This window comes from Prinia subflava, chromosome 12 (genome assembly GCF_021018805.1).
Source record: "Prinia subflava isolate CZ2003 ecotype Zambia chromosome 12, Cam_Psub_1.2, whole genome shotgun sequence".
NCBI lineage: Eukaryota > Metazoa > Chordata > Aves > Passeriformes > Cisticolidae > Prinia > Prinia subflava.
In genome coordinates this window covers 14,500,356-14,520,219 of record NC_086258.1, presented here as the reverse complement: position 1 = coordinate 14,520,219, position 19,864 = coordinate 14,500,356, and the positions used below count along the sequence as shown (strand labels likewise).

The window sequence follows — 19,864 nt, the reverse complement described above, 5'->3', positions numbered from 1 at the left end:
TAGCAGGTCCCAGTCATAGACACACATGAATTCTCCCAAGGTCCACTCAGAGAAAAGATAATATCTCTATTTCAGCAGCACAGGGTATGAGGATCACATTAGCTTTTTTTTTTTCTTTTCCTTATTTCTCCTCCATCCAGATGAGTTTCAGACTCAAATTTCTTTAAGAGATATCAGTTCAGATCAAAACAGAGGAAAGCAAAGTTTGTTAGGGCAGTGGACCAGGAAGAAGAAAAGCTGAGGGAGAGAACTGTGCTGGTGAAGTCACGTTCCTCAGCAAGGCAGGCAGAGAAGTTTCCAGCACATCCTTTATGGAAACTTGTCTCCTTGAGTGAAATCCTCCAGAGACATCCTGGCCCCCCAGCAAAATCCAGAGGCCTGAAAACCTTCTGATCCTTTCCACAAAGCTTCAACATTACTGCAATACCTGGTGGCATTGTGACACCACACCAAGGTTCAAATAGCAAATCTGGTGATGGAGGATTCTGAATTATTAAACTTGATTAACCTGACTTCAAACATCCATCACAGCTTTAGGTAAGTGTCCTGAGTTGTTGTAGGCACAAAGATCTACTTTGCCAATGTTTGTGCCCATCTTTGGCTAAGAAATGCTGTGTTCCATTGTCTGCATCACCAGGACTCACGTGCTTCCCAAGCACGGTTTGCACGTGGCTTCTAGGTCCTTGTGGTCATTCTGAATTACCCTGAAGTGGTAATTCTGAATATTCTCTTCAGTGCTTAAAGCCTTATTTTTAACATGCTGCAAAGAAATACCCAGAAACATTTTTTAAAAACCCACAACTTGTGGGAGCTGTACAATGGGAACACATTTATTGATTTTTCCCATGTCCTGTATCCAGCCTGTGAGAGAACTCTTACAGTCACAATAATATTAAATGTTGGCAAGATACATATTATTGAACTCTTGTGTGTGTGTGTGTGTTTGTGTGTGTGTAACATCACTGGAGATTCAATTTGGCCTGAATTAAAGTTAGATATGTCAGGTTTGCAGGGCAGGAGGAACTTCAGTGTAGAAGCAATAGCTTCAGTGTTTGTATGCCCACTCCAAAATGCTGCAGAGCATAAATTTAATAAACTGAAACAGGCTCAGGGGAAAAGAAGAACTTCAGAAAAAGCAGTGGTATTCAATTAAATCAGCAGTAGTAAAAATGGGAACAGATTGTGCAATATATCTCATATTGCACTAATATATATATCTAAACATCTCCAGCCTGTGAGTGTGGAGACATTGATCCTCAGCAGTATCATTTCAGCAGAGGAAGACAAACACTTCAGTCTAAGAAATGATGGAACTTCAGGGAGAAAACCCCCAAATTTTCCACCATGTCTTTAAGCCTAATAGTCCAGAAGGCTGACACTGTACAACAGTCATCCATAATGCCAATTAACTTTGCTGAGACAAAATACAGTCAGCAAAAATGCTGGCTTTGTGACATGATTATGAGGCGAGAGAAACTTAAATCTTTTTAATGGTTCAGTTTTGTTTTTCTTGGAGGCTGGGACTTTGCTGGGTTTGTTGTTTAGTTTTTTTGGTTCCCCCTCCTCAACGATTTTGGAAAAAAAATGACAAACAATTAAGTATAAAAGAAAACAAAAGTTCTGATTTTCAGTATATCCTTAACTCCAAGTTATAATTCCTTGTCATGGAGAAGATGCTGTGATGCTCCAGAAGGAATAACAACTAATCTCTGTATTTCAAGACACTGATCTATCCCACTCCCCCATGGTACCAGGAAGCAGCATGTATATTCATGGGAACATCTTATTTTGAAACAGAAACTCTGTTGCCTGCATTCCTTGCAAATTTTTCTCCCAGTCCATGCTGGGAGAAGCAGTTTTACTGCACTTGCCTGTTGAGATAGACCCGTTTTTCTGTGAGCTGCCCATTGCCATGGTTGGGATCTTCATAGGGCTCATTCTGCACCACCTCCACACCCTCCCCTCGGTCACTCTGCTCATGGCTGTGCTTGCTGATCATGTACAGCTGTCCAATTCTGTACTGCAAGGCAAAACCAACAACAAAGTCTATTAGTTTCATGTCACACATATATTCAAAAGCCAATCTGAGTCAATGATATACTGCTATGTGTAAATAAAAGGTAGTTTGAAGGTGAAAACCAGTATTTTTAGGGTCAAAAACCCAGTATTTTTTTCACTTGTGGAAAAAATAACAAAACCTGTGTGCATACAAATGTAAAGAATTAGGCCAGTCCTCGCTTATTAGACTTTGTGTTTATGAGTTTATCAGTTAAGAATAAGTAAACAATTAATCTAGTGCTTCCACATGCTGAAATGTAAAGGAACTTTAACCAGCAGGTGAACTCTAAAAGTTCTGTGGGACACAGGATTCTCCTGCCCTGCCAACACAATGAAGTCCTGCAATAAGATTTGGGGTAATTATGGCTGGTCCGCAGAGACATGAGCACCAGCTTTTAAGAAAAAAAACCACATGTAGACTCCAAGTCCTTTGAAAAAAGAAGTTTGAGTGACTTGGCAATGTTATTAAAATGCATTTAAGCACTTTAATGATCATTTTTCTATAGACTCCTAAGTAACTTAGGAAGCCAAACACAGTGAGGATTGGCCTAACTTTGCTATCACAGAAAAATAAATTGTTGCACTTGATTTTTTTCTTACTATGTCTCGTATCTACTTCAGAGTTTTTGCCTCCAAAGAAATCTAACAAAAATACATCCTTGAACTTCCATTAACAAAGATTTTATAGTCAAGTTGTACTTTCTCAATCATTCTCTGGTCTGAAATTTTATCCTCAAGTCCTTTGCACACTCTTGAACGTACCAGGGCTCTTCCAACAAACTGTCTTTGGACCCATCCAGTTTTCCTGATTGGATCCCTCTCTCTCCCAGAGCAATTTGTTAAGGCATATACATGCTAATCACTTCAATCACATCAATCCCCCTTCAAATACAAAGAACAACCTGTTAATTTAGAGAATGGCTGAGCTACCACACAAGCTGCCAAGTACTAGCTCAGCATAAGGAAACAAAAGCATTGTGACAGTCTGACCCCAGAAAACTCGATGAGATTCTTGTGATTATTGCATATTATAAACAGCAATCCTAGCACATACTTTAAAAAGCTCAAATCAAAAGAGCAATTAGCTCAGAAAACCCCCAGCCATCAGAAACCTTATTAGCAACTGGCAACAAGATAGTCTTACTAAACAAAATGAGAAGAAATAGGAGGATGGAGGGCACCCTATATTAGTTCCTCAATTCAACATAATCCAAATTTATTCCCCTACAGCACCAGGCCACAAGGTAAGAAATTTGAAGCTGCATCTTGATTTGAGAGTAAGTCCTAACATTGCTTCACTTGCTAATCCACGTCTCTACCCTTGTCTCTCCTGATATTGAATAAATTTTCCCCGATTAAACTGAAGAATTTATGAAGGGTTTTGCTCCAGATCCTTTTTGATCCAGATCCTGATATATCTCCTTTTTCTCTAGCTCATCAGATTTGAATATTTTGTCCTAATCTCAAAGGCTCTGAAGAGCTGCAGACCCCACATGTAGCTTTTAACTAGACCCACGACAAATCATCTTCTCTTTTGCTGTAACAAAAATGAATGTATTGGTGCACAGGGAAGGCAAAGTTTGTAGCACATTTGATTTGATCAATTAGTACAGTTTGAAAAAGAGTAACTTTCAGGCACACAAAGCTGTTCTTCAGGTCTGAAATCAAAGCAACACGCTTCAAAGCTGAATACAAGTTGAGAAAAAACGCTTTGCCTTTAATTAGGTATGTATCAATTAGACCACCTGGGAGCACAGACTTCCTGCCTGTGGAGTGATAAGGATGGCAGAAAAGAGGAAAGGTGATAAGGTCCTTGTATTTAATGGAAAGGAAGAGGTCAGCAATTTGTATCCTGTGGATTATGAAAAGGTTAGATGAGAAGTAGAGAGAGGAATTACAGCTTGACATAAAGTCAATATTTTGATCATGATCTCTATTGGGGTTTTTGTTATCCCATAAAGTTATGAATTTTAGTTGCCATGGACACCTCTGGAAAGTGTTTCATAATTGCACATATCAATTTCCTATGTCCACGTAGTCCTTTGCAATTTTGCTCTCAATTTTAATGGTCAAATACAAACACCTCAGTTTCTGTTGGAAATGCTGGCACAGAAATATCAAGATGAATGTACTTTCACACTGACAACCAACTGGGATTGTACTGATGCCTCTGTTTGCTCCACCATCATGAACCAGAGAACCCCACAACACTATATCTTGTTAACAGAGGTTGTTGTGCTTTCACGGACCCACCCCACCATAAAACACTTGCAAGATCTCAAATCCCAAAGACCGTGAATGAATCTGAGCAGAAGTTTAAGGGGGTTAAGCCTTGTGCCCACTGCAGTCTGCAGATGAGGGTCAGTGCTGTCGAACAGCCGCTGCTTTCCAGATGCTGCACAGTCAGTGCTTAAGGGAAGCTTCTCCTCTGCTGAGGCTCCAATCCCACGCGTTCCAGTCATCCCCAGCATCTCCCAGAGGGTATCCCAGGCAGCCCAGCACGGCGCCTCCCGTTTGGAGGAGGCTGAAGGGAACAGAAGGCGCCGCTGCTGGACAGCTCTCCTGCAGGAACCCCACCGCTCCTCGCCTTCTGCAGGCGGTGACTGCACAGCTCTGGGTCTGACAGCAGCCAGCAGAGAAATCCACCTTCAAAGGGAGCCTGGAAGGGGCCCTGAACAGCCTGGTCCAGGCAGTGACATCCCTGCCCACAGCAGGGGTGGGAACAAGATGGGCTTTGAGGTCCCTTCCAATCCAGCCCATTCCACAACCTTTCAGAACTACCGAAGTGGCTGGGCAGTCCTGCTGGAAAGCAGCTGCATTCTGCAAAGGAAATATATCTGTACATGTACTTTAAAGTAGCTAACTTAGCTCTTTATGGGCTATTCATTTGCTTCTATCTGCTCTACAAAAGGTTAAAATCATTCCAGAGTAGAATGGAAAATGTTAACTTCCAAAATAATAGTACTTTACTGAATGCACAACTATTATTTCAGATAAAATAGCATTTTTTCAAGTGTATGTTTCTATTTACATGAATAAAATCCAAGGCAAAGATGTGTCTTTTAGAACTTGCTGGAATTTAAATGCCTGAATAGAAAGTCACAGCTTTTTCTTAGCTCCTATGGATATTGTGGAGAAATAGTACTTAAGAATCATTTAACAACAGTAATTGATACACATTATTCCTGCAAGGGTAAACTGATATGCCACTACTATTTATGTTGCTCTATCACAATCTGAATTTCTGCTCTTGGCTGTAAGATAATTCTCTAAGACCATTTACTGTTTCAGGGAATTCAGTAAAATTTCACACAATGGCACCTGATATGAATTTGGATCTGGAGCAAAACCCTTCATAAATTCTTCAGTTTAATCGGGGAAAATTTATTCAATATCAGAGCAAGAACTTCAATAAACAAATGCACAGAATGTGGAATTAGGGGTTTCTAAGGGTATTGCTACTGCAGCCCTGATGTTTCCCAAACCCTAATGAGTGAGACTTGGTCTCAGTGGTGACTTGCCTGCTCCTTCAACAGGCAGATGGTGTTTGCTGTTGGGATTTAGTCACTCAAGAAACAAGGTTCATGCTAGCAACAGCATAAGGAGGGTCAATCTGATTTTGTTTAAAATTATAAGTGATACCAGAAGCATTTTTATCCCTCAGATAGGAGGGGAAAAAAAAGAAAAAAATGAAAAAAAATTTAAAAGGGTTCCATCCCACCCATCTTTCATTTGTAGAGCTCCCACCATCTCCAGCAGGGCTGCACAAGAAATCTTTGTACAAGCATGTCTGAACTTTTTTTTTTTCAGCCTGACTGCCTATTGCTCAGGTTTTGATTTAATGCAAGTCTCAGAGTACAAACTTTCAAACTTCAGGTGGAATATAAAAAATAAAACTCTCTCAAAGGAGAAATTATGCTAAAATTATCTCGTATCTGAAGTTTTCATACCACTCCTTGAAGTTCTTATCTGAATGCTCACAGAAAATGTAACAGATTTATCACTGGCTTTGTCTTGCATAATTCTCATATTCAAAAAGAATGGTTGAACACTTTAGTCTGCATTTACTTCTCTGTAACCAGACTAAACCATCAGGGATGGTGCTGCCATTTCAATTTGTTCAATTATTAGTTCTAAGCCAGCAGTGAGATCCCTTCCTGCAGAGAGGAGCTGAAGTCCAGAAGACACCGAGTGTCTTCTCTGCCTGCTCAGGGTAACAATTGTTTGGTGAGCTGCATTTTGACAGTGGAAAGGATTTCTCACACAGCTTCATGCTAAAACATGCCAGTGCCTTCTTGTCCTGTTCTCAGAAAACTGCAAAGGTAAAACAGAAAAAAAGAAGAGAAACAGCAACAACTAAAATGAAATAGATTTGTCCTTATGCACAAAGGCAGCTCTGAAGGTTCAGCCCTGCCTCCACTGATGGCAATAGTTGTTCTGTCATTGACCTCAATTTAGTTAAGATTTATTTCTAGCAAGAAAATACAATGAATCAGCTTCATCATCAGTTTTATCTGTCCAGCTACACTGAAACCAAGGGCATTGATTATGGCAAAAGAGTAGCAATCTTATTACAGAATTCTGATTTATAGGACGCTGTCTCATTCACAGAAAATAATCTTAAAATTGATTGATACATTTCTGATCTATTTTCAAGTCTTAATCTTTGCGAGATGCTCTGTGTGCTCCTTGTTAATGTGTTCCAGGACTTAATTTTATTTTTCTTACTAAAAGGACTAACAGGAATGTTATTGATCACTTTTTCACGTTTTGAATTCTATAAAACAATTAGTATGATTATTCCTCAAAGGACCACCATGGGACAAACATGGTGATCCCAGGTAAGTTACTTTTCCAAACATGCACAGCCCATCACTCCCAGCAATCTCTTCCCAGCAGCTGTACAGAGATATTTTACCTCTGGAATAAATTGTTTGGAAATGTACTTGCTTGAGTAAATATCTGTGTTTAGGAGGATACACTGAGGTTTCCTATTGTGTTTGTTTTGATGTTGAGGGCATTGTTTTCAGGTCCTGATCAGGACCTAAGCCCTACCCTGCTATAGATATGAAAAGATTCCAGTTAGATACTGAACACAGACAAAGAAAGCATTAACCTTATTTTATATTTGATTAATTGAAACAGAAATTAATACATCAACCTTAAAAAAGATGTCTGTGGTAGAACAGGGAATTTAGCCTCAATCTAGTGATTCCAGCTCAGTGCTGTTACCACAAGACACACCTGTAATTTCTTTTTTATTCTTGATGATAATTACTTAAAGAGAAGTGGTTTCTCTTCTCTCCCTGGCTAACCATAAATCCTTCATGTTGGTGTTATTAGACATCATTTCATGTGCAATGGGTGAATGCTGATGCCTCGTGTGGCTGCGGGAGCAGAGCCCTCACGTGTGGGCAATTACAGCCCCGGCTGATGGAGCACCGAGGTTGTGCCCTCTGATCCCCAAACTCCTGTAGGTGATGATTCATGGCTATTAACAATAATTTCAGGAGCTCTTTTCCATGACACAAGCTCCAGCTTCTGACAAAAGTGATTTGTTTGCCTTGTTATTAACATTCCGAGATTGGTTTTAACAAGAATAGAGGAATGTGCAGTGTGCTGGTATTTGATTTTTCGTGTATGGGTGGGTTTGTATTGGCTCATCCTTGGCTGTTTTTGGAATTAGGAATTTGGTTTGGTTTGGTTTCAGCTGGGGCACAGAGCCACTACTTTGCAAGCAATGGAGGTGGGTATCTCCTGATAACCACCAGCTCAAGGTTTTCCTGCAGGACATTGTTATAGGGACAAATCAGTCAGACTTGAAATCACTGAAGAGTAAAAAAAATTGCCACTGAAATAATCCTTTTTCCCTAGAGAGGCAGGAAAGAAAGCAGGAAGAAAATAAACTCAATGTAAGTTTGAACTTGGAAGTCTCTCTTGTGTAGCACAATTTACCAATGTGAAAGTAGTGGTTTATATTTCTAAAATAGTGATTTTCCTGGTAAAATAATGACATTGTGGGCTAGGGTCCTGTGAAAAGAGGACTGCTGGGTTTGATTCCTTGGGAAATTCTGCAAGGAAAGCAGGAATAGTAAACAGAGAAGGCAGGAGGGGAGTGGTTCTTTCAGCCCAGTGCTGTACAGAGATTCCCAGCCTGCTGACCTGACCCTAAATCTCCTTCAGCCTGGCCAAACAGCAGCGTGGAGTCTGCACTAATGCATTGTTTGACTTCTTGTTTCCAAGTTAAAATGTTTAGAGCAAACCAGGCACCTCTGCACTGCATTCTCTTTGTCACGTGGAAACATCTGAAGTGCAAAGAAGTTTTGTATGAACTGGTATTTTAAATGGCTCTCTCCAAGGTACAAATACGAGAGAGCAAAGGTAGACTTCTAAATTATTGTCTGCAAATGTAAATCTGCTTTTATCTATACAAAAGATCAATCAAGGGGTAACACCAAACACCTAGGTCTGAAAGTCTAAATGTTAGCATAATTCACTGTTGTGATTTGAGGCCCCAGCAAATCATGCAAATTATTTGGTGGTATAAATGTCACTCCTTGCAGTAATATATAAAGAATTTGACCAGAGTCGAGTTTGAAATTTTTCTTTCAACTAATTCTTGCATGCATCTGTGAATCACAAAGCACTACACATCTGCTGACTTGCATCAGCAGTATTCTTTACTGTTGCCCAAATTCATGGGAACATGCTTTTGTAGCCTCACAAACAAACAGTTGCAGTGGGAACAGTCGACTTTTGCATGCTGTGAAGTGCCATTCTAACTGCTTTCATGTTTGCTTTGCCTTTTCAAGGAAGAAATTACATCCTTAAGATACTTTATCTGCCTAAATTCCCGTGAATGACAGTTCAGCAATGACACGCTGGATGTTGAAAGTCAGTAACCTCCTCTGGTATTTCCAGCTGAAGAAACATGGCCCATTCTAAGTTTACAATACCCTGGCACATGGCTTACAACTAAACAAGTGCTACTGAAAGCAATAGGAGCAGGTCTAGATCTCTGGTTAATAGGTGTACAATGAAAATGAAAATAAATGAAAATTAAGTTGCAAATGTTCAGTTTTCATGCAAATGGTTTGCCAAATATAGCTCATGTCCTGTTCAAATTGTAGTCATTTTATGCTTCTACACCAGCTGTGCTATTGAGAAAAGCCAGCTGTTTATCTGGAGTGTACAAGCTCATACAATTTTTAAGAATCAGTTTTTATTAACAATATTTTACAGTGAGTCAGCTGGTTGCATTTTTCAACCGTGTACACTTTGTGCTTTGTACATAAATACCGAAGATATTCTGTTATGTAGATTTATCCATGGATTTCCTGCAAGGAATGCAGATACGTTTCCGGAGGCTGTCTCAAAGTCCTCTGTGCACACAAAGAAAGGCTAAAAGGGATTTCTGTGTGTCCTGAGCAGTCTGTCAGTGCTGCACACTGACCCCACACCTCAGCCCTGTTCATGAACCCTGCTCTGATTGTCTGCAAATGTGCCCTGCCTTGATTTTCCTGCTTTTTATGCACAATTCACTCTGCCTTAAAGAGCACAATCAGTTTGGTAACTATCAAACATTATTGAAGCTTTTTCTAAGGTAAAAGTATATTTTATTTGTTTGCCACAAGACATTCATGAGGTTTTTGTTAATTTAAAGCCTGAAGCTCAAGGAGCTGTTCAGTAAATACCTTAAAATTTTAACTTAGAATGCAGTAAAATGAAGTAAAACTGCAACATAATTTTTGTAGAAGTTAATAAAGGTTTTTCAGTGACACAAACGCTTTTCCTAATATTCCAGGAAAACACTATTTCCATTTCAGATATTCCAAGAACAATCAGAATGGAAAAGCATGAGCATTCTTCTCGATCCCTGTCACCAATCTGTTCCAGCAGCAGGCACGAGCCCTGCACATGGGGTGGCACAGGACTCCATTCACTCACAGTGAAATGTAACATTCTCCATGCACCACTGATGGTGATGGGGAATCTTGCTCTATAAAGTTTGATAGCAAAAGCTGTTACTTGTTCTTCCATTAAAACCAACAGGATTTATGGGGGGAAGAGAAGAAACTAACTCATGTGCCATGCATATTAAAGAGATTTTAGCTGGCCAGAGCTGGGGTGTGCTGTGGCCAGCCAGGCACATGATGTGTCAGAGGGCTGGGCTGCAAAGCTGCCTTTGAACAGGAAGGTTGACTTCTGTGAAGTGCAGGATTTAAAAAACTTACTTATTTTAATTCAGTTTAGTTTAAGCCAGGAGTATTCAGACTTTCATATGTCCTTTGACCCTTTCAAAATTCACTGAAGTGCAGAAATAGACTTGAGACTTAGGTTTATCTTTAACTATAAATGGACCGAACACGTGTGCATCTATTCATGCTTTTAGAAATTATGTTCTCTTTTTGCATGGCTAATGGTATTTGCTTAATGTTTAAGTAGATCTTCTTTCCCCTCAGGCTCCTTTTCTCTAATTACTCTTCTTCAGTAATTACTCATTTTTATGACTTAAAAAAATCTCTCTCACACCAATATCATCAACTTTCAAGTGCAGAGAATTCAATGCTTTCAGAAGAAAAATTTGAGTAAACTTTGAGTTTAGAAACACCAAAGAGACTACAAAGGATTCCATAAACTTTGTCAGAATCACAGCAGGGAATAATTCTGCAATTACGTTTTTTGGCAAGCAAGTTCCTTACAGCACATTTTAGGCAATATAATTCTGCTTATACATATGAAAAAATGAGAACTTTCTTAGTATGCACAATCTACAATGAATAAAACAGCATCAGAATTTAGTACTTAGTAGTAACAAGCTGAACAAGACAAATCCAATCTGCCTTCTGATATTTTATTCAGAAGAAAATGAAATTTTGTTTGCTACTTACAGTGAAATAAAATATATTCACAGTCCAGAATATTTCATTTGATTATCACAAATACTTCATCCTACTTTCTGATCTTCTGAAAGAAAACTGACTTCAATTTAATTTTTAAAATGCACTTTATTGCTACGTCCTGTAGATAAAAATAAGGTTATAAAAAATCCAATGTCTGTAAATAGTTGAGGTCACTCCTGCACCTCTGCATCTAACACAGGGATCAGGATGATGAAAATATTAAGGTTATCTGAAGTCATCTGGTGGAAGGAAACACGTGAGAGCAATTGCATAAGAAGGAAATGAAGACATACTTTCCTCACCAGATTTCTGAGATACACTAAAGTCTCAAAACTAGTACTGAAAGAAGATATAATTTTTCCATTTTAGTTAATTAGAACAAACGTTTGCAATTTAAGTACCTGCTGTTTATATCTATGACAAAATCTCCCCATGCTGAAGAGAATCACTACTGAAGGTACTTCTTATTTTTGTACCTATGCTTCTGGTACGTGAATCTGTAATAAATGTTGGGAGCACGTTTGGGGAAGAAATCTGTTTGCCTGCTACTGACTTATGGAAAATCAAACCTGCAGCCAAATAAACTGTCTGGCAGGTGACCTGGGCTTTGCTGTGAACAAAAAGCAGCTGTGACACCCGGGGGTGCACACGCTGGAGGGGACAGGGTGCTCATGTGTTTGCCTAGAGTTAGAGCACACAACCTTTCATTTCAAACCTCCCCACTTCGAAGGTGCAAGTTCTTTGACAATGTACAGCTGAGCAGAATTGCTGCCTTCCAGCACTACACAGAACAGAAGCTCTTACGTAAGGATAAGCAAAATTTCCAGGAAGAACCACATTCCTGCCTGAAAAGCTTCCAGAGCAGACATTCTTTCAATACCACACCTAGACTAAAGGGAGGATGCAGGCAAAGAATTCCTGACAAGGGACTCTATAGGCTTAATTCAATTTTATCATAATCCAGGAATGCGAAGCTGTATGGTCTCCAGATGTTTTTGCCAGATGGGGCCACAGCATGAGGCATTCCACCAGTGCTAATCTGGTTTTAGTGTTCTATAAGGGAAGTCTAGAACATTACACAAACACAGCATCTCCTCTGGGACAGAACCTGGAAACAGCGCAGAGGGAGGTGCAGGAAACTACAACCTGCAGATTTTAAACATCACAGAATAATTATGTGGGTTCATCATACTTAGGAAGACTAGAGAGGGTGACAAAATTTGGGTAAAATAGGATATAATGTCTCAAGCTTATACAACAAATACGTATCGCTATATTCCACAGAGCCACCTACAGTCTGGTTATGCAGGGGCTCTAAGACACAACTGGCAATTTATCAGTGCAGATATCAGCATTTGAGAGAATCCAGTGGGACTAATGGAGCCTTGACCACACAGCAGGGAACTAAAAAACTCTTCTAGCACAGATATCCTTGCCTTACCCCTTAGGATACCAAAACCAGAAGCAATGATCACCAGGAGCAGCAGAGGAATGAGCAGCTCCTGGTGCTGTGCTGGACTGTGCATTGTTCTGAAGTAGTTGTACACCACCAGTAACAGAAAAATCAGTTTTTCAATACCTCTAAGTGGGAATATCTTTCTCTCCGCCATGAGAATTTTGTTTTGTGTTATGGCCTTTTGGAAACTTCCAAGTACAAAGAAGTTTCCAAAAGGCCACTTCAGCTGGAACAGATCCTGTTGAGGCCGATGGAAAGCCTCTCCTGGTGAGTGCAGTTTTGTACGTAAATGAACAAACAGCTTTCCTGCACTCCCTGCTCCAGTTAACCACTTCCTCATTAGCTAGAGCCAGCTGCGTCACTTGGAACAGATCCTTGGGGTATAAGAGTTCATGGTGTACAGTAGCACCAGGGAATAGAGCTGAAAGCCACAACAAAATGTATAAATAGATAAGGATTCTGTACAGAGAACTTGGTTTTATTCCTGCAGTTCTTCAGACTCTGAGACAGTCATGGAGCAGCGTTTACTTGAGCACTCCAGGCTGGAATCTGCTATCTGAGACACATGTTTGAAATGGAAAACATTGTAGCTCAAAGACTTGCAGTGCACACACTCTGTAAAAAACTGGGTTTGGAAAAAGTCAGAGATCTAAATCATTCTACTAATCTAAAGCATTCTGCTGTAGACTTCAATAATTGACAAAACCCCAAACAAAAACCACACACACGCAAGCTGAACAAAAACCTCTCCTCACCAGAGTCTAAAAATACAATTACAAAGAGCTCATCGCTTCCTTTCCTGCCACCCAGGGCCCTCTGCTCCCCAAACACTCCTGTCATTGGTCCAGACTCGGAGAGGAAGTGGTTGCTGCAGCAATGGCAGCCCAATGAAAGCTCTTTATCTTCTACATGTTTGATTTTTTTATAGCATGCAGAAAGAGCAGACAGCAAGATCACAAACTTGTTGCATGGCAACACAGCTTGACCTTCCCTATTATTTTCATAAAAATAAAGAATTCAGACAAACTTAGAGAATTCTTTGACATGTCATGTGCCTGTAAATTATTCCTTGGGAAACACAAAAAGACATAATTAAGGAAGAAGATGGAAGAAAATATTAAAACATGAATAAAACTCACTAAAAATGTCCATGCCCAACAGGTCCAGGTCTCACAGGTTGGTCAGTAATCTAATTTCAGCCTAACATACTTCTAAATGCATATGGTTCAGTCAGTCTTTTATAGCAGTATATATCTGCATTACTTAAAAGTTAAAACATTGCTTTTTTAGTGGTTTCTAATAACTTCTACTATTTCTACAAGCTTGTGACTGTGAAACATTTATGACAAAATTCTTTATTCTAAAAGCTTCACAAACTCTCAGCTTTGTTAACCAGATAATGTCATGCCTAATGGGAATACTCAGGGATTTCTCCTACAGCTCCCAGGCTGGGTAAAAGCCTATTGGAGAATTTCCTCACTAACAAATCAAGTGCTCTTGTGGACAGTTTCTCAGATTTGTTTTAAATCTCTCTCGCTTATTTGAAAACTTTTGGGGTGGGAAGAGAGGGAGAGGATGTCACACTGCCTGATAGGTGTCACCAAAACAGTGAAGCCTCTAACATGTGGTATTTCATGTTGGGCTTGGGGACTTGACTAGGAAGATTTAGCAAAGTAGAAGAGCTTTAGGGGAAGCTCATGGCAAACTGTTCCTGCACTGTCACTTCCCAGCCACTTGTTAATCTTTAGAATGTTCCATTCCTCTGTCTCTCATATTCATTCACAGAATGGATACATATAAGGAATGTTAATGGTTAATTATCCAACCTGGAAACCTAAATTCTCTATTTCCCTTTTTTTTTTTTTGGAGGATGTTTTGCCTTGTGCTCTGTATGGACTGCAGGATTCTCCTGAGAGGCAGATAACCATCTGGGCACTCTGAATTCCTCACTGCCACGGCTGAACTGTCTCCAGCACCTCACACACACAAATTAAAGCTACACAGCAGAACAGCAGAGCAGGGATATTCCTCAGCTGCACCTTCCCTGATCCTCAGCATCCGATATGTCCACATCCCAACCTTGGATTAGCAAAGCCACCACAGACAACCAGGCTAAGCAGTGCTTCTTGAATATTTTCTTCTATCCAGACAGCAGACAATTAGTTAAACCCAAATTAATTAATGCTTCTAATTCTACTGTTAGATTGAAAGGTTGGTAACGAGCAGTTTGCTGCCTCACCTGGTCACAGCTGTCACTGAGAGGCAGCACCAGTGTGGCTCTGTGGGAAGCTCACGGTGTCACTCCTGCTGGAGCCTCATCTTGCTGTGAGCACAAATGCTGGCAAGGAGGGCAATATGTGGGAAGAATTCTGGCATTCCCAGTGAATCCATCAATGCACACAAGATTTATGTATATATTCTACTATCTACTATATTCTCTATATACTCCCATTGACCATACTAAACCTGCCGTGTGCCCATTCTTTTGTCATTATTCTGAATTAACTCAACACACACCTGATATGATCTGGATCACCAATAACTCACATTAAATAAACAAATACACACAGAAATTAAGTTACTTCAGAAAAGAAAAAGCGTCTCAGATATACAATAAAATAGAACACATAATACAGTGGTCTTAAAAATAATATTTAATGCCAAACAGGGGGCAGAAATGAAACTTCCAACTTGTTCCTTTAAATTTAAATTTCAAACCTGATAATGACTATTGAAAAATATTTAAGGTGTTTAAAATGAGGCCTAAACACAGAAGAGTAGTGTTGTAAACAAAGCTCTTTTAGGGCAAGGAAAGATGCAAGGTTGTATTCAGGGCTGCTGGATGACAAGTGTTTTCATGTCTTTTTCCCATGGCACTTAGTGACATTAAAACTAGAGAGTCTGGCAAGCATGACTGATCATTGCTTTATTTTCTCATTCTTCCAGTAATTTCTAACACACAAACACATAATGACCATCAACAGAGAACACAAAAGCTTAGCTCTAACAACCAAACAGGGCTTCCAAAAGGGCAAACTGTGTGTTTAATTCAATTGGTTTCACTGATGGGTCAGGGCTCTTCTTTCACAACTCAGAGGGTTCCCATTGCCCAGTTCTTCCTGAGCTACTGAGAACAAATAAAAGATTTGCATTCCAGCACCTGAATTACAGTGTGTGGAAGAGAGAAAATGAAGTGGGAGTTTCAGCCTTAGGTTTGTACAGTATTTCCTATATTACCTGTCGATGCTGCCTTCATGAAAGCCAGAAAATTCCACATGGAGCAAATCTGCATCACAGTTTCCCCCAAAGTACAAATCTAGCAGATCCAGCTCTCAAGGCAGTCTTCTACATTCCTCTATTTCTTTTTTTAATGGGCAAAATGGAATAGACAGGACAAGGATGACTATGCAGCATTGTGGATCTGCTGGCTCTTGGTGACCTCCTAATAAAATTTAGGAAACTGCTTGAGCAGCACCGAGCACAGGACTGGTACAGAACACACTGACTGCAGGTGACTCCCTGAAAGTCACTTCATTTTGGTGCCAGAACTCACAAACTGCAGACCCAAACTCTCATGTAGCTGTTTTAATTTGGGAAGGCTTTTTCTTAAAAATAGACCTTTCATTTTTCCTCTCAGCCCTGATGTGTGTTACAGAGACACAGCACGTTCTCCTACAGCCGGAAGGTTTGAATTTGAGGCTTGCTATTTATATAATTATTCCAGTCCTTGACTGTGCCACAAAGCCCTGACAGCCCCAAGTATTCAACAACTGACTTCCCTGACACAAAGACAGCCAGGATGGCTAAAGGTCATTCATATCAATAAATGCCTATGAATGATCAAGTTTCTCTTCTCTTTTTTTTTAATCTGTGGACATGAAAGGATAATTCAGTAATTTCATTACAACAGGAAGATCAAACTAGCATTGGTTTTTCACTTACTATTAAAGGCCCTGCAGGGTTGAAATACTACCCTGTTCCTTGCCATTCCATTTTTAGTTCCTTTTCTTTCCTTTCCTTTTCTATCAGTGAGATTCATATTACAAAACCCTCAACCTTTACAAAATGGATGCTTTTATCTTCGCAGCTGAGGTGCCTGTGAAGTCAGTATGATGTGAAAGGGTTTTTTTGTGTTTTAGGACCTTTGCCACGTGAATAACTGGCAGATGTCACTGTGGTGTCACTGTCCCATCTTTGTGAAGACACGCATTTAGGGTAACAATAGCACAAAATGCACTTTTTCAAGCCTAGAAATGCAATCCCGAAGGGAAACTTGCAGAAACACACTTGCCTCTCCACTCATCTGTAGACCAAATGTTTCCTTAAGGCCATTTGAGTGACATTTCTTCTTCAAATGACATCAGAAGAAAAGAGTCATTAAATGAATTCTCAGTTACCATGGAGTATCATCCTCAAAATAATTTTCTACACATCACAACTTCATTGAAATTCCTAAAATTGCAATTGCCTCTGCAAGAGCTCAAAACAATGAACAAAATGTGCTGTTTTGTCCTTTCAGAAATACTGTAAAAGACAGAAGAAATTCATCTCAGAGAACACCATCAGCCTAAAGATTTGTATAAGTAAGTATTGAGGAGCTCGAAGAAGTGGAACTGCCTTAAATTTTCTTGAAATGAAAGATGAAATGTGGTTTTGAAGGTTATATGACAAAGATGCTGCAAGAAGATGAGTTAAGAGCTATCAAATAATTAACCTGTGAAACAAACTGAAAAGAATAAAGAATAACACAGACATGGACTGCAGTGTGAGCTCGGTGTGGGCTGCCTCGTTTGGCTGCGCTGCTCTGAGCTCCATGGTGAGATTGTTTCCAACACTCAGATTAACTTCTGCAGGTAATCCAGGTGGGAATAGCCAACCCAACACTGCCCTCAGGACTGGCCCTGTTCTCTCAGCTCCCTCTTAGCTTTCCTGAACTAGAACTCCTGTTCTATTACTGGTTTATTGGAACAAAAGATAAAGGAGCTTATAACTGAAGCCAAATAACCATTCTCATCTCCTGCTGATCTGTATTTGACTTGGTGATGGCCACTGTCTTGCTGAATCTGGCCTGAAATATGGAAAGCAGCTGGGAGTTTGACTTAATGCAGTCCTGCTCTGACAGTAATTCCAATGAAGGCACTTTGGTGAGTGTGTTGTGTATTTACGAGCTGTCTGTTTATATTGCTAACAATGATGTTGATACTGCAGCAGGTCATTGCCAGATAAGTAAAACACAAGTTTATGCTACCATCAACTATTTATTTTAACACTGACATAAGCAGTGCATTGTGTAAATATGTAGTAGTATTTTTCTGTTAACAGAATTGTATTTAAAATCCAGTAACAGTAATATGAAAATGAACCACTTACATTGAAGAGATTTGTATCTAAAGTAGATTTGTATCTAAAGTAGATTTGTATCTAATAAGCAGAGACATTAACTAACAAGTGCCATTAAAAGAGATTCTTCTATTGCTGGTAAAAACTCCACTGAATTTTATTTGCATGATGTTTCACTGTGTCTACTTTAGGCTCAGAAAGCCACAATGAAAATGGCTCTAGAATGTTTTAGTTGCTGGTAAAAATAATAGCAATTATTAAATAAAAATGATTCATTGTATTGGAAATAAATGTCAGATTTTTTTTCTTTAGAAGGCTCTTATGCCTACAGGGAGCTAGAAAAGGGACTTGAAATTCAACAGACATGTAGTCTTTGCATAAATACTTATGCATGAAAATCCCTTGGCTAAATATAAACCTTTAAATTTAAGTCTTTGCAAATACAGCTCCATATTCTCAAAGAAGCTTTTTTAGGGCTTTCCAGGAGAATTATCAAAATACTCTGTTCTTACTGCACACTCTCACAGATCCTACTATATTTAGGATGTATGTTTCTCGAGTTCTTTATCACAGATTTTTTTCTATTGTTTATTCTCTTCTATCCTATGGCACTGTGTACATTCGAAAGGCTCATTTTATCCATTACTTCCATTATCTCGAGTGCAGCAGCCTGTGCAGTGCATCCCAAGGTTCCAGCACTGGTGATAAGAGCCAGCAGCTCACATGAGGCCAGATGATCACACCACATGATGGACCTGCCCATGGCAAGGGGTGGCACCAGATGACCTTTAAAGGTCCTTCCCAACCCAAACCGTTCTGGGATTCTGTGATAGCCAAGCTCTTTTCTTCTCAGAAGTTTGCAAAATCCCCCAAGATAATTACAAACAAGAACTATGCTTAAGGAAATCTAACTCAGCTTGTAAAGCCAGACAGCCAGGAGCTACAGAAAGGGATGGGTGTCTGATTGGATCTAAATGCACTTGGGTACCTAAACACTGGCACAATTAAATAATCATGTACTACTTTTTCTCCCTATTCGAGGCAGTTGCATACTAATGTGGATGATTTTACGCAGGGCTTCTGCTCCATTTGCTGAAGTACTGAAAAACATTCTGGGAAGGGCAAACAGTGCCAGCTCAAGGTCACAAGAAGTGAAGACTCCACGTGAGGAGTCTGCATCTGGCTGTGATGCAGAAGGATGAGGAATGACGACATTTAAGCAATGGAGGTAACACAAAGCAAATCACTTAATCCCAAATTTTTCACAAGCAATTGCTATTCTCTTGTTCCTTGTCATCTGGGTACCCCACTAAACACAAGAGATCTGATTTGGAGAAATGTTAACAATTTACCAGATTACCAGCTGCTAAAGTCTATGAGGACTGTGTTTCCAGTTCCACCCTGGAAAATCCAGCTCCAAGTGTTAAATATTCAAAAAAGGTGAATATTTTCAACTATTGTCTGAATATAGACTTTCATCCTCTTCAAAATTATAGAACTTGTTCATTTACAAAAGTGTAATGGAAATAAATTGATTAATATTTAGTAAACATTCAGATACTTTAGTGATAAGCATCACTCAAAACCATGGTAGACACTGGTTCCAGTTTCAGAGAGTGGAAAAAAAAATACAAAAAATTATATCATGAAAACACCGTGTTCACACCAGCCTCACATGGCCTTTTCAGGAGCCACTTTAATGGAAAATATATTCAAAAAGCAGGCAAACCAAAACTATATGGGCAACATTAATTTTGACACCTCCTAATTGTAAGTGCCCTTAAACTCTTAAATAACAATTTTTAAATCAGTCTACGTTGATAGCAAAATTATAATTTCCCTACTCCCTTGGAATCTGTGCAAAAGGAGAGAGGCTACTGAAATCTTTGCAGACAGGTGAAAATGAAGTGAGGTGGCTCTGAGCTCAGAGTGGCAGCTTGCAGATGTACTTTTTCCTGCTTGTGCTTTTATTTGTGGTTAAATAAAAGCATTCTGCTTTCAGTTCTTATCTTTTCAAAGTGTTATATTCATGCTACAGGAAACAAACATCAGTATTTTGACCCTGTGGGGTTTTTTTCTGAAAACAAGGCATTCATACAGGGTAGAG

The 19,864-nt window shown here is 39.5% G+C and overlaps 1 protein-coding gene across 1 annotated transcript in view; it reads right to left on the bottom strand.

Moving 5' to 3' along the window:
* Positions 1-19,864, bottom strand: part of PITPNC1 (phosphatidylinositol transfer protein cytoplasmic 1) — a 74,848-nt gene that overhangs the window by 35,674 nt on the left and 19,310 nt on the right. Inside the window, exon 2 of the mRNA XM_063409090.1 lies at positions 1,872-2,020. Within this exon, the coding sequence (XP_063265160.1) occupies positions 1,872-2,020 (149 nt within the window). The remainder of the gene's footprint in view (positions 1-1,871; positions 2,021-19,864) is intronic.